The following is a 22,320-nucleotide window of genomic DNA, read 5'->3' on the forward strand; positions in this document are numbered from 1 at the left end:
GATTATCTGATTGGGAAAAAATTGGGAAAGTTTTACATACTGAGCCAAGAGCTAAGGTAGAGATTTTGCATGTATGGCATTTATGTAGATATGCAGTGGGAAAATTTGGAACTACTGAACTGTCTCTTTTATCTTCTCCACCTCCATGTTACTCTAATGCTGTTATCTGTCCTCCTTCCTCCCCGAACTATCTGTCTCCTTCGGCTCCTAATGACACAGGTCAAATTGCTAAACTTTCTAACTCTGCTGTTCAGTCCTCTTTTCAAAAAAATGGTGGAAAACTGTAAACGGGATTCCTCCATGCCTGGGGCAGAACTTGCTGAATTATTGTCTGTATGTCCTGTACAATATCATCAGAGCCAGGGTCAATTGGCAGGACAGCAGATAGCAGAATGGGAAGGGTTACCTTATCAAATTTTAAGAGAACTAAAAAAGGCTGTTACAGAGTATGGCATCGGTGGTAATTTTACTAGGGGCTTGGTAGAAGGAATAAAAAACGGATATGTTATGGTTCCTGAAGATTGGAAGCAAGTTTTCAGAATGATTTTAACTTCAATGCAATATGTTGGCTCATAACTTCAGTGGTGGTTTACTAAGACACTGAGATTTCTCCCACAATTATTTCTCTCTCTCTCTCTCTCTCTCTCTCTCTCTCTCTCTCTCTCTCTCTCTCTCTCGTCTTTGCAAAACTCTGTTGGGGGTTAATCAGCCATTTATGGAGAATCTTTCCTCATTTGGCCACCCAAAATGTAACACAACCCAAAACGCATCCGACTTCATGTCAAATCAGTTTCCTGTTGCGACTTCCCTTTTGAGGAATTGGCAAATCTGTACCCAGACACTACGCAGAAGCAACTGATTGTGTGAGTGACAATCCAGACCGGTTTATGCCACAATCGAGGAGACCCCGAGACTTGTTGTCATTTTAACGAAACCGGCTTCTCCAATGGCTTGTGGTGTCTTCCTTTTTGGTCTGTTTTTCATTGTGCTTTCCAGTCTGTCTTCAGCAAGTAACGGAGGTGAGTGATCAAGCCGAAAGGTTTTAGACAGAAGTAACTGAGAGAGTGAGTGAAAGAATAACAGCATAACAGTGTGGAAAGGGACCCCAGAGGCCTTCTAGTCTAACCCCCTGCTTGAAAGGAGAACTATACCATTCGAGACAAGTAGCTGTCTAGTCTCTTCTTAAAAGCTTCCAATGATGGAGCACCCACAACTTCTGGTGGCAAGTCGTTCCACTGGTTAATTGTTCTCAGTGTCAGGAAATTTCTCCTTAGTTCTAGGTTGCTTCTCTCCTTGATTAGTTTCCTTTCATTGTTTCTTGTCTTGCCTTCAGGTGCTTTGGAAAATAGATTGAATTTGCCCCCCTCTTCTTTGTGGGAGCCCCTCAAATATTGGAGCACTGCTATCTTGTCACCCCTCGTCCTTCTTTTCACTAGACTAGACATGGCCAATTCCTGCAACCGTTCTTCGTATGTTTTAGCCTCCAGCCCCTTTTAATCATCCTTCTTGCTTTTTCTTCCTGCTCTTCTTCCAGCCTCAATAACAGTAACTGTAAGATGTTGGACTCAATGTTTCTGCTAATTAGTCACGGCCTCTCCTAGGATGCTCCTTGGATTTGCTACTCATTTGAGTTTCCAATTCATTTAAAAATAAGAACCGCATGGACGGCTACTGCTGAGCTTGATGGGAGAGAGGTTGGGATTAAAGAGTTGAGCTCCTCCAAAAAATGCTCCATGCTCATTTCTCTTCTTGTTTCTCTTTTTTCCTTTCTTTCTTACTTTTTTTTTTTTGATGGGTGGGGGAGGGGATTCATAGAAATCACTCATAATTCCTTGGAATCCCTCAGTATCCTCATCAGAATAACAATCTCACTTTCCATGTTGAGTTGCCTTGACAGCAGAGGAAGGACTGCGGAAAGGGTGGTAGATATTTTCTATTGGCTAGTACTAGCTTAGTGTGAAAAATGTGATCTGGGGAAGTAAGTTATGGCCCTCCCCATCTCTGATCTCCTCCCTGTGGTCTCCTACGGTCCCTTTTGAGGGGTGCTCCAAGAGGTTGGAGAAGTGAAGGAGGCCACCTCAACATCTCTCCTCCGATGGTGAGATATGGAGCACCTTTTTTTCCCAAGGTGTGGTCCCATTAAGAAGGAGATCGCTCTGCCATTCAGAGTCCAGATTGTGCCGGGAAGCAAGGCTGCTTCACATCAAATTTGTCCCTCTCAAATTAAGCCACTAGATGGCAGGAAATTAAATCCAAACACAGCCATTTATTCTGCATTTCTTGTCGATGACTCGGGAATCATCAGCCCACCGTTTCGGAGTTGCCTTTATTTGGAAAGGAACTTCTGTGTTTGTCCATGTAGGCACTTAGCAACCCTCAGTTAGGGGGTAATTTGAAGGAGGAGAGAAGGATGTGGGACTGAGTGTAACCAGTCATCTGGTATCCCCCCCCCCCCAAAAAAAAGCCTTGTTTCAAAGCCATTTGCCCCCTGAAATACTCCACTGATTTGGTGCCTGTCAGTGTTTCACTCACTGGCTCTGAACAGTGCTTTGAGGTTTCATTGAGTTCCAAGGAGAGGAGCAACCTGGAATTAAGGAGACACTTCCTAACAGTGGGAACAATTAACCTGTTAAGGATATTGTTGTTGTGTTACCAACCAGCAGGGTGTAAAGCACAGAGAAACGTTGCTGAGAGCAATGAATAAGAGATGTGCAAACTGGTTAACCTGGAATTAAGGAGACACTTCCTAATAGTGGGGACAATTAACCAGTGGAACTGCTTGCCACCAGAAGTTGTGGGTGCTCCATCACTGGAGGTTTTTATTTATTTTATTTTTTTTATTGCAAAAGTTTTACAGTTACATTTTCACCCCTTTCCCCCCCCCACAACCCCCCCCAGACTTCCCAACCTCCCTAACCCTCCCTAACCCTCCCCTCCCCCCCAGACTTCCCCACAATATAATCATGTCACATAAAGAAACCCCCCTTGATAAGAAACTTGAACCCCTCCCTCCCCCCTTATAAGTTTCATTGCATTAAAATATTTCTAATACATTGTTTTCAAATAAAAGCTATTTGATACTTCTTAGTTTGGTATTTGTTCTGAACATATTCTATCCACCTTTTCCATTCCCATTCATAAGTCTCTTGTGAACAGTCTTTTAAGTATGCTGAAATCTTCGCCATCTCTGCAAAACTGGCCATCTTCAAAGTCCATTCCTCGATAGTGGGCAAAGCTTCATTCTTCCAGTATTTACCTATCAACAATCTTGCTGCTGTTATCATATACAATATCAATTTTGTTTCACCCGATGTAAAACCCTTAACTATACCCAATAAAAACAATTGTGGAGAGAATTGAATTTTTTTCTTCAAAACATTCTGCATCACTGGAGGTTTTTAAAAAGAGACTGGACAACCACTTGTCTGAAGTGGTATAGGGTCTCCTGCTTAAGCAGGGGGCTGGACTAGAAGACCTCCAAGTTCCCTTCCGGCCCTAGGATTCTATGGTTTAACTGGGTTCCTCTTTCTCAGGTGTTAAGGCCCAGGATCCATGGCTCTCGCAACCCCAGAGCTCTGTTTCGGTCGTAATAGGGGAAGTTCTCCACCTGGAGTGTGAAGTGAGTAACAACCGCATACCTGGTGGTGTGAAATGGTTCTTGGGAGAAGGACGTCAGCGGAAGCTCATCTACGCAGATACCGAGATTGATGATGAAAAAGATGAAAGAATAACCAGGAATTCTCCACATTCCGACACGGATTTCTCCATCTCCATCCGCAACTTTAGTCTGGAAGACGTGGGGACTTATTACTGTGTAAAGGAGAAGAAAGAGGGGCGTGGAACTACAGATTGGCTTAAAGGACATGGGACTGAGGTGGTTGTAAAAGGTGAGTGTGAATAAGCTGTGCGTGAAGTTTGTTTACTTGCCTTCTGGATCTGGGGACCTGTGTGATAGTGCTACAGCCATGCATGGTCCCAGATTTGGACCTGATACATCCCAAGTCCCTTGAGGCCTCCCGGAATAGAATAACAGAGTTGGAAGGGACCCTGGAGGTCTTCTAGTCCAACCCCCTGCCCAAGCAGGAGGCCTTCCAATGATGGAGCACCCACAACTTCTAGAGGAGTTCTTCTGATTGATTGTTCTGACTGTCAGGAAATTTCTCCTTACTTCTAAGTTGCTTCTCTCCTTTAGAAGCTTTCATCCATTGCTTCTTGTCCTTACTTCACGTGCTTTGGAGAATAGCTAGACTCCCTCTTCTTTGTGGCAGCCCTTCAAATATTGGATGACAGCTCTCTATCGTGTCACCTCTAGTCCTTCTCTTCGTTAGGTCAAGCGATCATCGTATGTTTTAGCCTCCGGGCCCCTCATCGTCTTTGTGGCTCTTCTCTGGACTCTTTCAATTTGTTACAGAAGGCAAAATAACAGAATTGGGAGGGACCTTGGAGTTCCAATCTCCTCCTCAAGCAGGAGACCCCAGAGAAATAGCTGTCCAGTCTCTTCTTAATAGCCTCCAGTGATGGAGCATCCACAACTTCTGGAGGCAAGTTGTTCCACTGACTAATTGTCCTCACTGTCAGGAACTTTCTCCTTAGTTCTAGGTTGCTTCTCTTCTTGATTAGGTTCCATCCGTTGCTTCTTGTTGTGTGGACCCCGCCATCTTGGTACTCTTCTGCAGGTATCTCCAAGGGATGGTTGAACTCTTCAAGGACTATGTGTATACTTACAACTTCTAAAGAGAAATCTTGGCAAGGCAATGCGGTTCTGCATTGGGTGGGTGATTCTGCCTACTATTAAATGTGCAGGGATTAGATCCGAGGTGAAATCCAGCAGGTTCTGACAGGTTCTTGAGAACCGGTAGCGGAAATTTTGAGTAGTTCGGAGAACCGGCAAATAGCACCTCTGGCTGGCCCCAGAGTGGGGAGGGAACGGGGATTTTGCAATATCCTTCCCCCAGGAGTGGGGAGAGAATGGGGATTTTGCAATATCCTTCCCCCAGGAGTGAGGTGGGAATGGAGATTTTGCAGTATCCTTCCCCTGGAGTGGGGTGGGAATGGGGATTTTGCAGTATCCTTCCCCTGGAGTGGGGAGGGGAGGGGGATTTTACAGTATCCTTCCGCTGGAGTGGGGAGGGAATGGGGATTTTGCAGTATCCTTCCGCTGGAGTGAGGTGGAAATGGAGATTTTGCAATATCCTTTCCCCAGGAGTGGGGAGGGGAGGGGGATTTTGCAGTATCCTTCCCCTGGAGTGGGGAGGGAATGGGGATTTTGCAGTATCCTTCCCCTGGAGTGGGGAGGGAATGGGGATTTTGCAGTATCCTTCCCCTGGAGTGGGGAGGAAATGGGGATTTTGCAGTACCCTTTCCCTGGAGTAGGGTGAGAATGGGAATTTTGCAGTATCCTTCCCCTGCCACGCCCACCAAGCCATGCCCACAGAACTGGTAGTAAAACGATTTCTTTCTGATACAGATTTTCTGACCCACCGATCTATTCTGTGCAGGTAGTCCTCGACTTAACAACAGTCCGTTTAAGGACCGTTCAAAGTTACAACGGCACTGAAAAAAGTGACCATTGCTGCATCCTCAGGGTCATGTGATCCAAATTTAAATGCTTGGCCACCGACTCATATTTTTGACGGTTGTAGTGTCCCGGGGAGGGGGGAGTTCACGTGTTCCCCTTTTTTTGCAACCTTCTGACAAGCCAATGAGGAAGGCAGATTCACTTACTGTGTTACTAACTTAACAACTGCAGAAAGGTCGTAAAACGGGCCGAAATTCACTTATTTATTTATTTATTTATTTATTTATTTATTTATTTATTTATTGGTTCGATTTATATGCCGCCCTTCTCCGGAGACTCAGGGCGGCTTACAATGCGTTAAGCAATAGCCTTCATACTTTTGTATATACCTGCTTAGTAGGGTTTTTTTGGCCCTCCCTAAGCGGTGTTCTTTTTTATACAAAGTCAACTTATTGCCCCCCACAATCCGGGTCCTCATTTTACCTACCTCGGAAGGATGGAAGGCTGAGTCAACCTTGAGCCTGGTGAGATTCGAACTTGCAGTAATTGCAGGCAGCTGGTGTTACTTAACAGCACTTTAGTCTGCTGCGCCACCAAGGCTCTTCTTAACAGATGTTTCGCTTAGCGACCCAAATTTTGGGTTCAATGGTGGACGTAAAGTGGAGATTCTACTTGTACTTTGCAGAAGAATATATAAATCGATCCTTTCCTGGCATTTTTACTCCTCTTAGAATTTTCCAGGGGTATTTTGACCGAAACATAAACTGACTCTAAGTCAAATTGAACTCTGGTGAGTTTTTTGTTCTGTGCGCCACGTACAACTATAAACAAAGAGTTATTTCTGTAACCAGAATTGGAAATCCATTACACACACACCTTCGTGGTTGCCCAAAAGAATAAATTCCTCCTTTGGCTAAGCTTGCCTCTCTCTTTCAATTATGTTTATTGAAAATGTTTGTATCATAATAACAAACCAAAAGAGAGGAAAAAAAGAAGTCAAAAGCAAAACAGGAAACAAAACCCACAAAATGAAGAAACATACAGATGGCCCTTTTTTTAAAAAAAAACAAAAAACAGATAATTAGATTCTTATTGTCTTTCGTCCCTCTTAAATGTTTTAAATATTTCATCCATTTAGTCCCCATCTTTCTCAATCTTCAGATCCATAAATCCTCCATTCCTTATTTTTCCTCTTTCAGCAAAAAAAAATCCGTAAAAAGCTTCCAGACTTTCAAAAATTTTTCTTGTTTGTTCTCTGATCAAAGAGATCACTTTTGGTATTCCTGATGTTTCCGCAATCCATTTAGGATAGGATAGGATAGGATAGGATAGGATAGGATAGGATAGGATAGGATAGGATAGGATAGGATAGAAAATATAGAATGGAATGGAATGGAATGGAATGGAATGGAATGGAATGGAATGGAATGGAATGGAATAGAATAGAATAGAATAGAATAGAATAGAATAGAATAGAATAGAATAGAATATATGGAATGGAATGGAATGGAATGGAATGGAATGGAATAAGAGCCTGGTGGCTCAGCAGACTAAGCATTATGATTAACACCAGCTGTCTGCAATTACTGTAAGTTCGAATCGCACCAGGCTCAAGGTTGACTCAGCCTTCCATCCTTTCAAAGGTAGATAAAATGAGGACCCAGATTGTGGGGGCAATAAGCTGACTTTGTATAAATATACAAAAGGATGAAGGCTATTGCTTAATGCATTGTAAGCCGCCCTGAGTCTCCGGAGAAGGGCGGCATATAAATCTAATTAAAAATTAAAATAGAATAGAATAGAATAGAATAGAACAGAATAGAATAGAATAGAATAGAACAGAACAGAACAGAACAGAACAGAACAGAACAGAACAGAACAGAATAGAATAGAATAGAATAGAATAGAATAACAGAGTTGGAAGGGACCTTGGAGGTCTTCTAGTCCAACCCCTGCTTAGGCAGGAAACCCTACACCACTTCAGACAAATTGGTTATCCAACCTCTTCTTAAAAACTTCCAGTGTTGGAGCATTCACAACTTCTGGAGGCAAGTTGTTCCACTCAGAGGTGGATTTCAGCAGGTTCTGACCAGTTCTGGAGAACCGGTAGCGGAAATTTTGAGTAGTTCGGAGAACCGGTAGTAAAAATTCTGACTGGCTCCACCCCCATCTATACTCTGCCTCCCGAGTCCCAGCTGATCGGGAGGAAATGGGGATTTTGCAGTATCCTTCCCCTGGAGTGGGGTGGGAATGGGGATTTTGCAGTATCCTTCCCCTGCCCCGCCCACCAAACCACGCCCACCAAGCTATGCCACACCCACCAAGCCACACCCACAGAACCGGTATTTAAAAAATGTGAAACCCACTACTGGTTCCACTGATTAATTGTTCTCCCTGTCAGGAAATTTCTCCTTAGTCCTAGGTTGCTTCTCTCCTGGATTAGTTTTCCACTGTGGGAATTTCATTCCAGATAGTCCTTGACTTACAAAAATTCGTTTAGCAACCGTTTCAAGTTACAACGGCACTGAAAAAAGTGACACAGTTAAACGGCCCCATCCTGGTTAGACAAATTACCTACCTTGTCTGGGTTTATCACGATGCACAGAAGAAACCACCGTCATAAGTCCAAAACTCCACAACGGGACAGCTAACCAGGATTAAGTCTAAACGAAGTTAGTGTTTCTGCAAATGAGGTCAGTTTAATACTTGGGAATAAAACTGTGATTGAGGTTTTTCTTTTCCAGCCTGACAATTCAAGGTTTCTCTTTAGCTTCTAGAGATAACAATTCAGTCATCCCCATTGCTGCTGGAGTCTCTGGAGTCTTCATCCTGGTTTGTTTGTTCTGCGTGGCGCTTTATGTCTACCTAAAGATGAAAAAAGGGGAGCGAAATTCGGCGTGTCTTTGTTACCGATCAAAGGATGAACAGTTTGAAGGTAAGATTAGGATGGTGTTTTTTCAAACGTGGGCACTTTAAGAGGTGTAAACTTCAACTCCCAGAATTCCCCAGGCAGCGAGCATTCTGAGAGTTGAAGTCCACACCTCTTAAAGTGGCCACGTTTGAAAAATCACAACAGACGACAGACATAGCACGCTAGAAAAATGACTGTCTTACTCGGGTGTAAAAGGGAGGGGAGGGAAAACACAGTCAGGCTTTCAAGACGGACGCCAGCCTTTCAAGGTAGGCCTGGTCAGCAAACTCAGCTCCACAAGTCTAACTGGAGCTTTAACTCTGTTTGATGAGTTGTATGCTAAAATAAAGCCAGGTCATGACACACACTTGAAAGTAAATCAGGAAGCCTGTAATTGTGGAGTGTGTCTGGCAGGAACAAAGAATGCTTCATCTACAGGAAATATGCATGTGTGAATCTTGTAACAATTCTGGGTAGTTAGAAAGCTGATAAAAGTAAGAAGAGTTAAACAACTTGCAGGCCTCAGCTAAAAATTAGGAATACAGATGGCCTGCAGCCAATAAAATGTGTATTAGATAACTCCTGGGGCATTCATTAGCCAAGGTTTAGGAACAGGGACAGCTAGAGACCAATAGAACAAATTGTAGAATTATTACTAAAATGTTTGTTAGATGATATTTCTTATTATCTTGCCTCGTCCCTCCTTCTCTTTTACTGAAAATGTATAAAGCTTTCTTAATCCTTTGTTCTTGGCATTTTGGCCAGGAGCCTTTTTTCCTTGGGGCACCCCAATAAAAAGCCAAAAAAAAAAAAAAAAAAATATTGACATTCAAATTCAGATAATGGGGGGGGGGGAGGAGAGAAATAGATTATAATTTACAACGATGAATTTTTGCAAATGTTTGCTAATTCTGTTTTTCTCTTGTGTCCAGGTCTAAGGAACAACCATACAAGGTCTGTAGAAGTTCGATATCTTTTTGTTAGCTAGCCCTCGATTTGCGACCATAAGCGGGAGCAGAATTTCCATGGCTAAACAATGGAAAGGCTGTTAAGTGAAACATGCTAATTTATTATTATTTTTTTTGCCACGATTGTTGAGTGAAACACGGCAGTTCTTAAATGAATTACATGGTTGTTAAGTGAATCTGGCTTCCCCATTGCTTGTCGGAAAGTCGCAAACCGGGATTTCATGACCCCCCCGGGACACAGCAACCGTCATAAATATGAGTCAGATGCAGGGGTGAAATGTAAAATGTGTTACTACCGGTTCTGTGGGCGTGGCTTGGTGGGGGGGTATAATGTGACTGGGTGGGCGTGGGCAACTTTTTTTTTTTTAAACTTTTCAAAGCATTTTTTCTAATGCTTTGAAAAGCCTCTGCCGATCAGGCAACTCAGCTGGGATCGTCAGAGACTTTTCAAAGCATTTTTTTTACCACCTCTTCGGCCAAGAGGTTGCAGAAAAAAATGCTTTGAAAAGCCTCTGATGATCCCAGCTGAGCGGCGGGATCATCAGAGACTTTTTTTTTTTTACTTTTAAAAGCATTTTTTCGTCGGAAGAGGTTGTAGAAAAAATGCTTTTAAAAGTAAAACAAACAAAAAAAGCCTCTAATGATTGTGCGGCTCAGCTGGGCATGGGGAGGTGGGGGCAGGGATTTTTGCTACCAGTTCTCCGAACCACCCGCCTCCATCGCTACCGGATCGGGCGATCCGGTCCGAACCGGAAGCATTTCACCCCTGGTCAGATGCTAAGCGTAAAATGGGGAAAACTCACTTAACAAGTGAATTTTGTTAAGTTAGTTAACACTTAACTACCACTTCCTTGCTTAGTGACAAAAAATTGGGCTCAGTTGTGGCCGTAAATCGAGGACTACCTATATCTAACCTGCCTCATTTCACTGACAATCCCTAAGCGGGCTGCAGGATTCATTTTATTTATTTATTTTATTTATTGGTTCGATTTATATGCCGCCCTTCTCCGGAGACTCAGGGCGACTTACAATGCGTTAAGCAACAGCCTTCATACTTTTGCATATACCTGCTTAGTAGGGCTTTTGCCCCCCCCCCCCCCCAAGCGGTGTTCTTTTTTATACAAAGTCAGCTTATTGCCCCCACAATCCGGGTCCTCATTTTACCTACCTCGGAAGGATGGAAGGCTGAGTCAACCTTGAGCCTGGTGAGAATTGAACTCTCAGTAATTGCAGGCAGGTGGTGCTACTTAACAGCACTTTAGTCTGCTGCGCCACCAAGGCTCTTTTCCTTCCCTTACAACCAGTCCAGCAGGGGGTTGGACTAGAAGACCTTCGAGGTCCCTTCCAACCCAATTATTCTATGAAACCAATTCTCCTTCTCTGGCTGTTTTTATGTGGCTTTTCATACCCCGCTGGGGGATTTCAGGGATTTGATTGCCACCACAAAGCTTGGAGCTGGATGGAGTGGCATCCAGCCAGCTCTTTCGCCCCTGCTACTTTCTCCATTTCCTCCCTTTCCCTTCCCTTTGGGGGGAGACGGCATGCCAGGCGGGGGACAGGGAGGGCGGGGTGGGGGGGAAGAATTAAAAGCTCCATCTCCTGCAGGGCCGCTCTGCCCATCACATTCAAAGAGCAGCCCCTGAGAACGGCATTAAAGGGAAGACAGATGGATTCCAGATCTGTAATCTGGTTTTAATTGGGGGGGAGGGGCAGGGATTAAAAGCTGCGAATGAGCCTGCTGAGCCAGGAAATGGTGCTAATTTGATTCCACCCTGTTTATAGCTCTCTCTGTCTGTTTTTATCTCTCTGTCTCTTTCTCTCCGCCTCTCTCCCCCCACAACACACATCTATCTTTCTCTATCTATCTATCTATCTATTTATCTATCTATCTATCTATCTATCTATCTATCTATCTATTCATCCATCCATCCATCCATCCATCCATCTACCAACACACACACACACACACACACACACATCCATCCATCCATTCATCCATCCATCCATCCATCCATCTATCTATTTATCTATCTATCTATCTACCTACCTATCTTTCTAACATAGAGACAGATAGATCATAGAGATAGGTAGGTGGATGGATGGATGGATGGATGGATGGATGGATGGATGGATAGATAGATAGATAGATAGATAGATAGATAGATAGATAGATAGATAGATAGATCATCCATCCATCCATCCACCCCCCACCCCATCCATCCATCCATCCATCCATCCATCCATCCATCCATCCATCCATCCATCCATCCATCTATCTATCTATCTATCTATCTATCTATCTATCTATCTATCTATCTATCTTTCTATCATAGAGACAGATAGATCATAGAGATAGGTAGGTAGGTAGGTAGATGGATGGATGGATAGATCATCTCTCTCTCTCTCTCTCTCTCTATCTATCTATCTACCTACCTATCTATCTATCTATCTCTTCATCCATCCATCCATCCATCCACCCACCCACCCACGCATCCATCCATCCATCCATCCATCCATCCATCCATCCATCCATCCATCCATCTATCTATTTATCTATCTGTCTATCTGTCTGTCTATCTGTCTATCTATCTATCCAGTCCCTCATTCCTTCCCTTTCCTCCCCTTTCTCTCTCCCCATCACCCTTTCTTTCCCTTTCCTTCCCTCCCTCTCCCTGCTCCCTTTCACCTGACCCCAATCTCCTTGCCTTCCCCTTCTCTTTCTCCCTCTCCTCTCCCTTCTTCCCTCCCTCCCTCTCCCTGCCCTTCCCACTTCCCCACCCTATTCCCCACTCCCTCTTTCCCTCCGCTTTTCCCTCTCCCTCTCTTTCCTTCCTTCTTTCCTACCAACCATCCATCCATCCATCCTCCCATCTTCTCTCCCTTCCCTCTTTCTTTGTCTTTTTTTCCATCTAATGATTGCGGTAAGCATTACCTGCTCACTTCCAAGCTCTCTCTATCCCCCCTAAGGACCCCACCAGGAGACCCAGAAATCTGTGCCACTTCAACGGAGCTGCAGAGCTCAGAATAACAAGGAACAATATTCCACGTTTCTCTCTAGGCAAAGACGAAATAGGCACATTAAGTGTATCATAGACTTAAATAGGTGAAAGCTGTCATCCACCTCCGTTATTATATATATTTTAAAAAATCCAAACCTTCCCCGGAGGGGATATGGGGGGAAAGAAACCACCACTCAAATGCCAGAGAAACGTTTTGCCTTTTTGCTCTCAAAACAAAAGAGGAAAACAGGCCTCCTGCGGTTAAAGGATTGTCCTCAAGTTGTTGGTTTTTTTTTTTGTTTTTTTTTATGGTTCCAAATTTTTTTAATTAACATTATTTACTAGCTGAATACCCATGCTCCGCTACGAAACTATGTGATCGGGCTTGATAAATCAACACTTACAGCTTGAAAATTAATGAGTAGTTACCATCCTCTCCCCTTCTCTCCCTCAGGCTTGCCCCACAGAAGCCTCCTCTATCCTATCCCCTTATCTCCCTCAGCCCTGCTCCACAGAAGCCTCCGCTATCCTATCCTCTGCTTGCTGCTGTGAAAGTAAAACTGAAACTGAAACTCCTCTCCTCTGCTTGTGTTTTGCATTTGGAACAGATTTCTTTTCAGGTGGTGAGGGGGGAGTAGGACTCCTTAGCATCAGAGCGTGTTAATAATAATATAGGAAATACTAATGCTCTGATGGTCATTTCGAAAAATCCTTTCTTAGTGAGCACCGAGAAGCCAAGAGGAACATACATGGCAAATTTCAAGTTTGTGGGCTTTATGGTTCTGGAGCTTTTGTGATGACGTGTGAGTGGTATTTCGCCTTTATATAGAGAGATTATTTAGCAGTTTATCAAAATATAAAAGACAAAGAAAAACGGAAATTGTGGGAAAGTCTAGACAAGGTGTGGGCAACTATGGCCTCTTGATGACCTGTGGACTTCAACTCCCAGAATTCCCTGGGCCAGCCATCATGGCTGGCTCAGGAATTCTGGGAGTTGAAGTCCACAAGTCATAAAGGGATCCCTGCCAAAACCGGCATTTTCTTCTGACAGCCACAAAAAAAATTGTCGGCGAATCAGATCAGTCCCGTGATGACTGGCCCGATTTACAACTCTTAATTCCAGGATCGATTATGGTCGTAAGTCGAGGAAGACCCGTCATTCTCTAACCAGGTTACAGGTAGTCCTCTACTTACAAGCACAATAGGTCCCCAAATGTTGGTTGCTAATGATGGGCTGTTTGCTAAAACAGAACAAGGTTATGGCAAACTCTTGAAAGGAAGTCTGTCTGGCGAGAACAAAGAATGTACAGACTTTTATCCATCCTTACACATTGTTCGTTCATCTTCTTCTTTAACTTCCATTAGGTCATTAATTAATTATTTGTTCGGGTCTGCTCTTTTACCATTTCCTTCTTTTGTTTTACTACAACCTTTCCTTTTTCCCTTCCCTTCTTTCTCCTCCTTTTTTTTTCTTTCCTCATTCCTCCTCTCCTCTCCTTTCTTACTTCCTTTCCTCTTTCCCCCTCTCCTCTCTTCTTCCTCCCCTTCTTACTCTCTCTCCTGCTCTCCTTTCCCCTTCCTTCTTCCTCTCCTTTTCCCATCCTTCTTTTCTCTTCTTCTCACCTCCCAACTTCCCTACTTTCCCCTCTCTATTCCTCCCCTCTTTTCCATTCCTGTGTTCTTTCCTTTTTTGATTCAATCTGAGATGGTATTCGAGCAGACCTAATTTCTATTTACATGCGTCTCCATTTCCAATTTCATTTTTTACTTTACTATTATTCCTCTAGTATTCCTGTACATTTTTTAATCAATCCATGTCTAGGTATAACATTTGTGCTATCATCTTCAAAGTTTATCATTGTTTCTTAAAATACATATTTATCTTTCCTTCTTTCATTTAATTTTAATATACTACAACATATTCATCTCAAATCCCTACAAAAGGGGAGGCAATTAAGAAAATATTGGAATGTGCAGAAATGAATAGGTTGATATTGGCAATTAAAGGGAAAACAGAATCGGAATATTACAACATTTGGGGGAAATTTTATCAATGGATAGAAAGTGAGTATAGATAATAAACAGGATAAAGACAAGAACTCTGAGTCCAAGGTGCTTTTTTTCAAGAGGCAACTGGACTTTTCTTGTTTTTCTTTGAAGGCATTTCGCTTTTCATCCAAGAAGCTTCTTCAGCTCTGACTGAATGTTCATTTCATTTCATTTCATTTCATTTATTAAATTTTTATACCGCCCCTCTCCCGAAGGACTCGGGGCGGTGAACAGCCAGGATTAAAAAACATACAATATAAACATTAAAATACTTTAAAACATAACTAAATCTATATTGGCTTCCCCCAATTTAAAACCCCTTACCCATAAAATTAACCAATTAAAAATTTTAAGCCAGCCCGGCTTGCTGAAATAAAAAAGTCTTCAGAGCCCGGCGAAAGGTACGGCGGTCCGGGATCAGTCGTATCCCTGGGGGTAGCTCATTCCAGAGGGCGGGTGCCCCCACAGAGAAGGCTGTGGAGGAAAAGAAGGATTTATATTCCTTGCAGACAGCTGGTCATTTGCATCCTTTTTAGAGAGCCGTTGAGGCCACTTGGAGGTTTCTCTGTGTCCTCAGGATCACCTGAGTGGTGCAAAAATTGCCTTAGTCAAAATTGAACAGTCCTTTCTCAACAGGGAGGGGAGATACAACTTCATGTGCCAACGGTCTACGAGTCCTCTCAGCAGTTCCAAGAAGGTTTCACAACCATTTGACAGGTGAATCTGAGGACACAGATAAACCTCCAAGTGGCCTCTACGATTCTCTAAAAAGGATGCAAATGTCCAGTTGTCTGCAAGGAATATAAATCCTTCTTTTCCTCAACATTCAGTCAGAGCTGAAGAAGCTTCTTGGATGAGAAGCGAAATGCCTTCAAAGAAAAAGCAGAAGGTCTAGGTGCCTCTTGGGGGGTGGGGGGAAGCACTTTTGGAGTAACAAGGAGTTAGGCATCTTGCAGACCTCAAGTAGATGTTAGGAATAGAGATGGCCTGGAGCAAATGTGTATTAGATAACTCCTGGAGCATTCATTACTCAAGGCTTAGGAATAGGGATGGCTAGAGGCCAATAGGACAATGGTTTGATCATTGCTAAAATGTTTATTAGATTTTTTTTTTTTTTATAGATATCCCCAGGGTGCTATTCAGCAGGTTCAGACAGGTTCTGGAGAACCGGTAGCGGAAATTTTGAGTAGTTCGGAGAACTGGCAAATATCGCCTCTGGCTGGCCCCAGAGTGGGGTGGGAAAGGAGATTTTGCAGTATCCTTCCCTCAGGAGTAGGGAGGGAATGGGGATTTTGCAATATCCTTCCCTCAGGAGTGGGGAGGGAATGGAGATTTTGCAGTATCCTTCCCTCAGGAGTGGGGAGGGAATGGGGATTTTGCAATATTCTTCCCTCAGGAGTGGGGAGGGAATGGAGATTTTGCAATATCCTTCCCTCAGGAGTGGGGAGGGAATGGAGATTTTGCAGTATCCTTCCCTCAGGAGTGGGGAGGGAATGGAGATTTTGCAGTATCCTTCCCTCAGGAGTGGGGAGGGAATGGGGATTTTGCAATATCCTTCCCTCAGGAGTGGGGAGGGAATGGAGATTTTGCAGTATCCTTCCCTCAGGAGTGGGGAGGGAATGGAGATTTTGCAATATCCTTCCCTCAGGAGTGGGGAGGGAATGGAGATTTTGCAGTATCCTTCCCTCAGGAGTGGGGAGGGAATGGGGATTTTGCAATATCCTTCCCTCAGGAGTGGGGAGGGAATGGGGATTTTGCAGTATCCTTCCCTCAGGAGTGGGGAGGGAATGGGGATTTTGCAATATTCTTCCCTCAGGAGTGGGGAGGGAATGGAGATTTTGCAGTATCCTTCCCCTGCCACGCCCATCAAGCCACGCCACGCCCACCAAGCCACAGCCACAGAACCAGTAGTAACAAAATTTGAATTTCACCACTAGATATCCCACCTTATTCCCGCCTTCTGCTTTAGTGAAATTGTATAAAGCTTTCTTTAATCCAAAGCACCAGAGAGCAGAATGGTTGGAAACTAATCAAAGAGAGAAGCAATCTGGAATTAAGGAGAAACTTCCTAACAGTGAGGACAATTAACCAGTGGAACAGCTGGCCACCAGAAGTTGTGGGTGCTCCAACACTGGAGACTTTTAAGAAGAGACTGGATAGTCACTTGTCTGAAATGGCATAGGATCTCCTGCTTGAGCAGGGGGCTGGACTAGAAGACCTCCAAGGTCCTATTCTATTCTATTCTATTCTATTCTATTCTATTCTATTCTATTCTATTCTATTCCTTGGTTCTGGGTCCTGGCATTTTGCTAAGCGAGTGAGGGTCTGTCAAAGAAGACGCCCATAAAAAAAATGGTCAAGGTTTTGACGAAACCGTGATTGCCGCCATTTTGAATTTTTTGACCCCACTAACATCGCTAGCCTTGGCCCCAAGATTGTTCCCGTTTAATATGTGCAAAATAGCAACCTGCACACTTTGTTACACCCGTCCCATATTCAACTGCAGGTGCAGAATTAAAATCCTCGCCCATCTCAGTTTTGAAAGCACATTTCTAGTCCTCATGAAGGTCCCTGAAGCGTCGGCAAGCGTTCCCCCCCCAAAAAAATCCTGAATTCAGACGACACAGTTTAGCTTATTTTCCTCTTTACAACATAAGCCAATCCTAGATACAGAATAAGAAATTAAGAACTGTTATTTTATTCCCCCCTGCAATTTAAACATTGATTTCTAGTTCATCCTCAAGGTCACCAAGCCTCCTCTGAAATATTCAACATGTTGTTTTAGTTATTGTTAACATTTTTGATCAATAAATAGAATCTGAGGCAAGGGAGTCGGGAGAGACAGTTTCAGTTGCCAAGCCAGTCCGATAATTGAGGAAACGTGGCTTGAATTTTATATACTGCTTTTTTAATATAATATATTATTTGTAAACACCCCAGAATCTCTCTGTGAGGGAGATCGGAGGTTTCTAAATATGAAAGTACCGTGTTTTCTCAAAAATAAGGCCCTGTCTTATATTTTTTCAACCCTGAAATAAGCACTTGGCCTTATTGCCATGCGCTCAAAAGCCCGATTGGGCTTATTATCAGGGGATGTCTTATTTGGGGGGAAACAGGGTACAATTATAAAATATAATAAAGCAAAATAAAGTTATAGAATAGAATAGAATAGAATAGAATAGAATAGAATAGAATAGAATAGAATAGAACAGAATAGGAATTAATAGAATAGAGTAGAGTAGATAGATTATTGTAGGGTAGAGTAAAGCAAAGCAAAGCAAAGCAAAGCAAAGCAAAGCAAAGCAAAAAAATAAAATAAAATAAAATAAAATAAAATAAAATAAAATAAAATAAAATAAAATAAAATAATAAAATAACAAAACAAAATAAAATAAAATAATACAATACAATAATAACAATACAATATAATATAATAATATAATATAATATAATATAATGAATATAATATAATATAATATAATGAATATAATATAATATAATAAATATAATATAATATAATATAATATAATATAATATAATATAATATAATATAATATAATTAATAATATAATATAATATAATATAATATAATATAATATAATATAATATAATGAAAAGAAAAGAAAAGAAAGAAAAGAAAGAAAAGAAAAGAAATGAAACGAAATGAAATGAAATGAAAATGGCCATGGGGTCGCCTAATCTCTCTCTGCATTTTTTCCTCAGGTCCGACTTTCCAGAAAAACAACAAACTTCTAAGCCGGTAAGAGTGACAGTTACTTTTAAAATTCCAGACATTACTGATGCCAGTTTAGCATTGAACTTTAGTTGATTAGATGGTTGTGTTTGGGCTTGACCAGGGGTCTCCATACAGGTAGTCCTCGACTTACAACCGTTCATTTAGTGACCATTTGAAGTTACAACAGCACTGAAAAAAGTGACTTAGGACCGTTTTTCACGCTTACGACCATTGCAGCATCCTTGTGATCACATGATCAATATTCGGGCGCTTGGCAACTGACTCATATTTAGTGTCCTGGGTCTTTGTCAATGGGGAAGCCAGATTCACTTAACAACCATGTTACTCATTTAACAACTACAATGATTCATTTAGGAAATGTGGCCAGAAAGGTTGTAGAATGGGGCAAAACTCACTTAACAGCTGTCTTGCTTAAATTTGGAGCTCGATTGTGGTCATAGGTCGAGGACTACTTGTACTACTAATACAGGAATTATGTCCTTTTAGGCTGATCCCATTTCAACTTCAAATAGTTTTGCAGCTATTTGTTATAAGCTCACAATATATTTAATTAGGGTAGGTGAATCCAAGCCCAGATATATGGACTTCAACTCCCAGAATGCCACAGCAGACTGCAGAGAATTGTGGGAGTTGAAGTTCACTCACCTTCACTTTGTCAAGGTTAGAAAGAAAAAAAATCCTGTCCTAGGAAACCTGTCTTCCATCATGGATTAAGCTTAGTCAGTCTTTACAGTGGTTAATATATATATATTTATCCTGCCTTTACTATTTTATAAGTAACTCAAGGAGGCGAACAAATATAATAGGCCTTCCGCCTTCTATTTTTCCCACAACAACAATCTTTTGAGGTGGGTTAGACTGAGAGAGACTGCCTCAAGTCAGTCAGCTGGCTTTCATGCCTAAGGCAGAACTAGAACTCACCGTCTCCTAGTTATTGGCCCAAAGTCGCGGCCGCGCGGGTGGTTATGGGAGCGACGTGGCGCTCCCATGTGACCCCCCCTCCTGCGCGAGCTGCACTGGCTCCCGGTGGTCTTCCGGGTGCGCTTCAAGGTTTTGGTTACCACCTTTAGAGCGCTCAATGGCATCGGACCGGGGTATTTACGAGACCGCCTTCTGCTACCAATAGCCTCTCACCGACCAGTACGCTCCCATAGAGAGGGGCTTCTCAGGGTGCCGTCGGCCAAACAGTGTCGACTGGTGGCCCCCAGGGGGAGATCCTTCTCTGTGGGGGCACCTACCATCTGGAACGAGCTCCCCCCAGAGATACGGAGGATCCTGGACCTGCGCACGTTTCGTCGTGCTCTCAAAACTTTTTTATTTCAGCAGGCTGGCCTGGCCTAACTCTCCTCTTTTAAATTTTTTAATTTGTGTGATTTTATAAATTGGGTGTTTTAATCTGTGTTTCGGCCAAAATATTTAATAATTTTAAGGGATTTTTTAATATTTGTATTATCTGTATTTTATCTTGGCTGTTCACCGCCCTGAGTCCTTCGGGAGTAGGGCGGTATAGAAATTTGATTAATAAATAAATAAATAAATAAAGTCACCTAGCCACATCTCATGTATAAGGCAGCACTAGAACTCACCATCTCCTGGTGATTGGCCCAAAGTCTCCAGCCGGTTTTCATGCCTAAGGCAGAACTAGAACTCACCATCTCCTAGTTATTGGCCCAAAGTCACCTAGCCACATCTCATGTATAAGGCAGCACTAGAACTCACCATCTCCTGGTGATTGGCCCAAAGTCATCCAGCCGGCTTTCATGCCTTAGGCAGCACTAGAACTCACAGTCTCCTGGTGATTGGCCCAAAATCATCCAGCTGTCTTTCATGCCTAAGGCAGATCTAGAACTCACCATCTCCTAGTTATTGGCCCAAAGTCACCTAGCCACCTCTCGTGTATAAGGCAGCACTAGAACTTATCATCTCCCAGTGATTGGCCCAAAGACACCCAGCCAGCGTTCTTGCCTAAGGCAGGACTAGAACTCACCATCTCCTGGTTTCTAGACCAGCCCCTTAAGTACTATACCAAACCGGCTCTGCAAATAATTAGGGTTTATCTTAGTTAATGTGGTTTGGGGTATATGTGGAGGCGGCCTTGTTAGTTTATCGTTCGCTGTATTCCGAGTCCCCAGAAGATGCGTTAATTTTATATCTATTTAGACCCCTTGCGGTGTGCAACCTTTGGATTTAAAATCCCAAGCCAACGGCTCATTCTTGCTTTTATTCCAGATTTCTGGGGATAAAGAGATTGTCTACGCTGACCTGAAAGACCCAAGTGGATTACAGATTCCTAAGAAAATCAATTCGGAAGAGCGCTCGGAATATGCTACCATTAAGGGAGCACCGAGTGGGGCTGCAGACAAAGAAACTTTTCACAACCTGAATCTGTGACCGAAAAATGGAGACGAGATCGTTTCACGCTTGGCATTTCTGAGCCAAACGGAACTTCGGAACTTCACCTGATTCTAAATGCAGATCTTTGCCAGTTGTTAAAACAGGCACATCAAAAACGGTTGTATAAAATTATCATATAATAAAATACGGATGATATAAAATATAATGGACCAAAACATAAGGAAGAAAGGTTGCAGGAATCGGGCATGTCTGGTTTAACGAAAAGAAGGACCAGGAGGTGACATGATAGCAGTCTTCCAATATTGGAGGGGCTGCCACGAAGAAGAGTTGGGGGTCAACCTATTCTCCAAAGCACCTGAAGGCAAGAGAAGAAGCAACGGATGGAAACTAATCAAGGAGAGAAGCAAACTGGAACAAAGGAGAAATTTCCTGACAGGGAGAACAATTAACCTGTGGAACAGCTTGCCACCAGAAGTTGTGGGTGCTCCATCACTGGAGGTTTTAAAGAAGAGATAAGACAACTGTTTGTCTGGAGAGGTATAGAGTCTCTTGCTTGAACAGGGTGTTGGACAGTGGTGGAATTCAATTTTTTTTTTACTACCGGTTCTGTGGGCGTGGCTTTGTGGGCGTGGTGTGGCTTTGTGGGCGTGGTGTGGCTTGGTGGGCGTGGCTTGGTGGGCGTGGCAGGGGAAGGATACTGCAAAATCCCCATTCCCTCCTCACTCCTGGGGGAAGGATATTGCAAATTCTCCATTCCCACCCCACTCTGGGGCCAGCCAGAGATGGCATTTGCCGGTTCTCCGAACTACTCAAAATTTCCGCTACCGGTTCTCCAGAACCTGTCAGAACCTGCTGGATTTCACCTCTGGTGTTGGATTAGAAGACCTCTAAGGTCCCTTCCATCTCTGTTATTCTGTTAAAGGGCACTGTTATAATCTGCATTCATTTGGGGAGGAAAAATGGAAACACCCTATGCAAATATTGGCAGAATTATGCACCAAAACACACCCCAGTCTTAATAGGGCTATATATTTCCACTTCCCAGAAACTACAGATAGTCCTCGACTTATGACAATTGAGACCAGAATGCCCATTGCTAAACGAAGCAGTTGTAAAGTTAAGAGTTGCCTTCGGTGAAATGGGGGGCCTAGAAGTTTGATAAATAAACGAACGAACAAATAAATAAAGAAGCCATCCCCAATTTTTCTTATTTTTTTTAGCCATGGTTGTTAAGCGAATCACAGCTGTTGTTAAGTGAATCACATGGTCATTAAGTGAATCTGGCTTCCTCCATTGATTTTGCTTGCTGGAAGATGGCTGGGAAGGTCTCAAAAAGGGGCGATCACGTGATTCCAGGACTCTGCAACCGTCATAAATACATGGCAGGTGTCAATCACCCAAACTTTGATCATACAATGATGGGGAATGCGGCAATGGTCGTAAGTGTGAGGACTGGTCATACCCCACTTTTTTCAGTGCCGTTGAAAACTTTGAACGGTCGCTTAACGGATGGCGGCATATCCAGGACTGCCTGTACGTGGATATGTTGCTGAAGTCACCAAAGAGGTTTGGAGATGCTTTGAAATGATGCTCAAAATTTAATGAACAGAAGTTGACCGAGGTGCCGGCTTGCAAAACAGAGAAAAACAAAAAATTGGTCTTCATTTCTAGACCGAAAACTGGCTGCTCGTGATAAAATGCCGTGAGCTCCACAAAGATTTTTCCCATCCCTTCTTCTTTTCTCGTTTTTCTGCAACATGCCT

At 43.0% G+C, this 22,320-nt stretch overlaps 1 protein-coding gene across 1 annotated transcript; it reads left to right on the plus strand.

The window, feature by feature from the left end:
• The first annotated feature begins 840 nt into the window (after positions 1 to 840).
• On the plus strand, positions 841 to 21,758 carry LOC132709786 (tyrosine-protein phosphatase non-receptor type substrate 1-like). The gene is made up of 6 exons (XM_060684557.2): positions 841 to 1,019; positions 3,534 to 3,887; positions 8,289 to 8,453; positions 9,362 to 9,383; positions 18,169 to 18,205; positions 20,432 to 21,758. The coding sequence occupies exons 1-6, from the start codon at positions 947 to 949 to the stop codon at positions 20,591 to 20,593; spliced, it is 813 nt and encodes a 270-aa protein (XP_060540540.2). The 5' UTR covers positions 841 to 946; the 3' UTR covers positions 20,594 to 21,758.
• The last annotated feature ends 562 nt before the right edge of the window (positions 21,759 to 22,320 follow it).

The sequence above is a fragment of the Pantherophis guttatus genome, chromosome 3 (genome assembly GCF_059756535.1).
Source record: "Pantherophis guttatus breed Tessera chromosome 3, ASM5975653v1, whole genome shotgun sequence".
Classification (NCBI taxonomy): Eukaryota; Metazoa; Chordata; class Lepidosauria; order Squamata; family Colubridae; genus Pantherophis; species Pantherophis guttatus.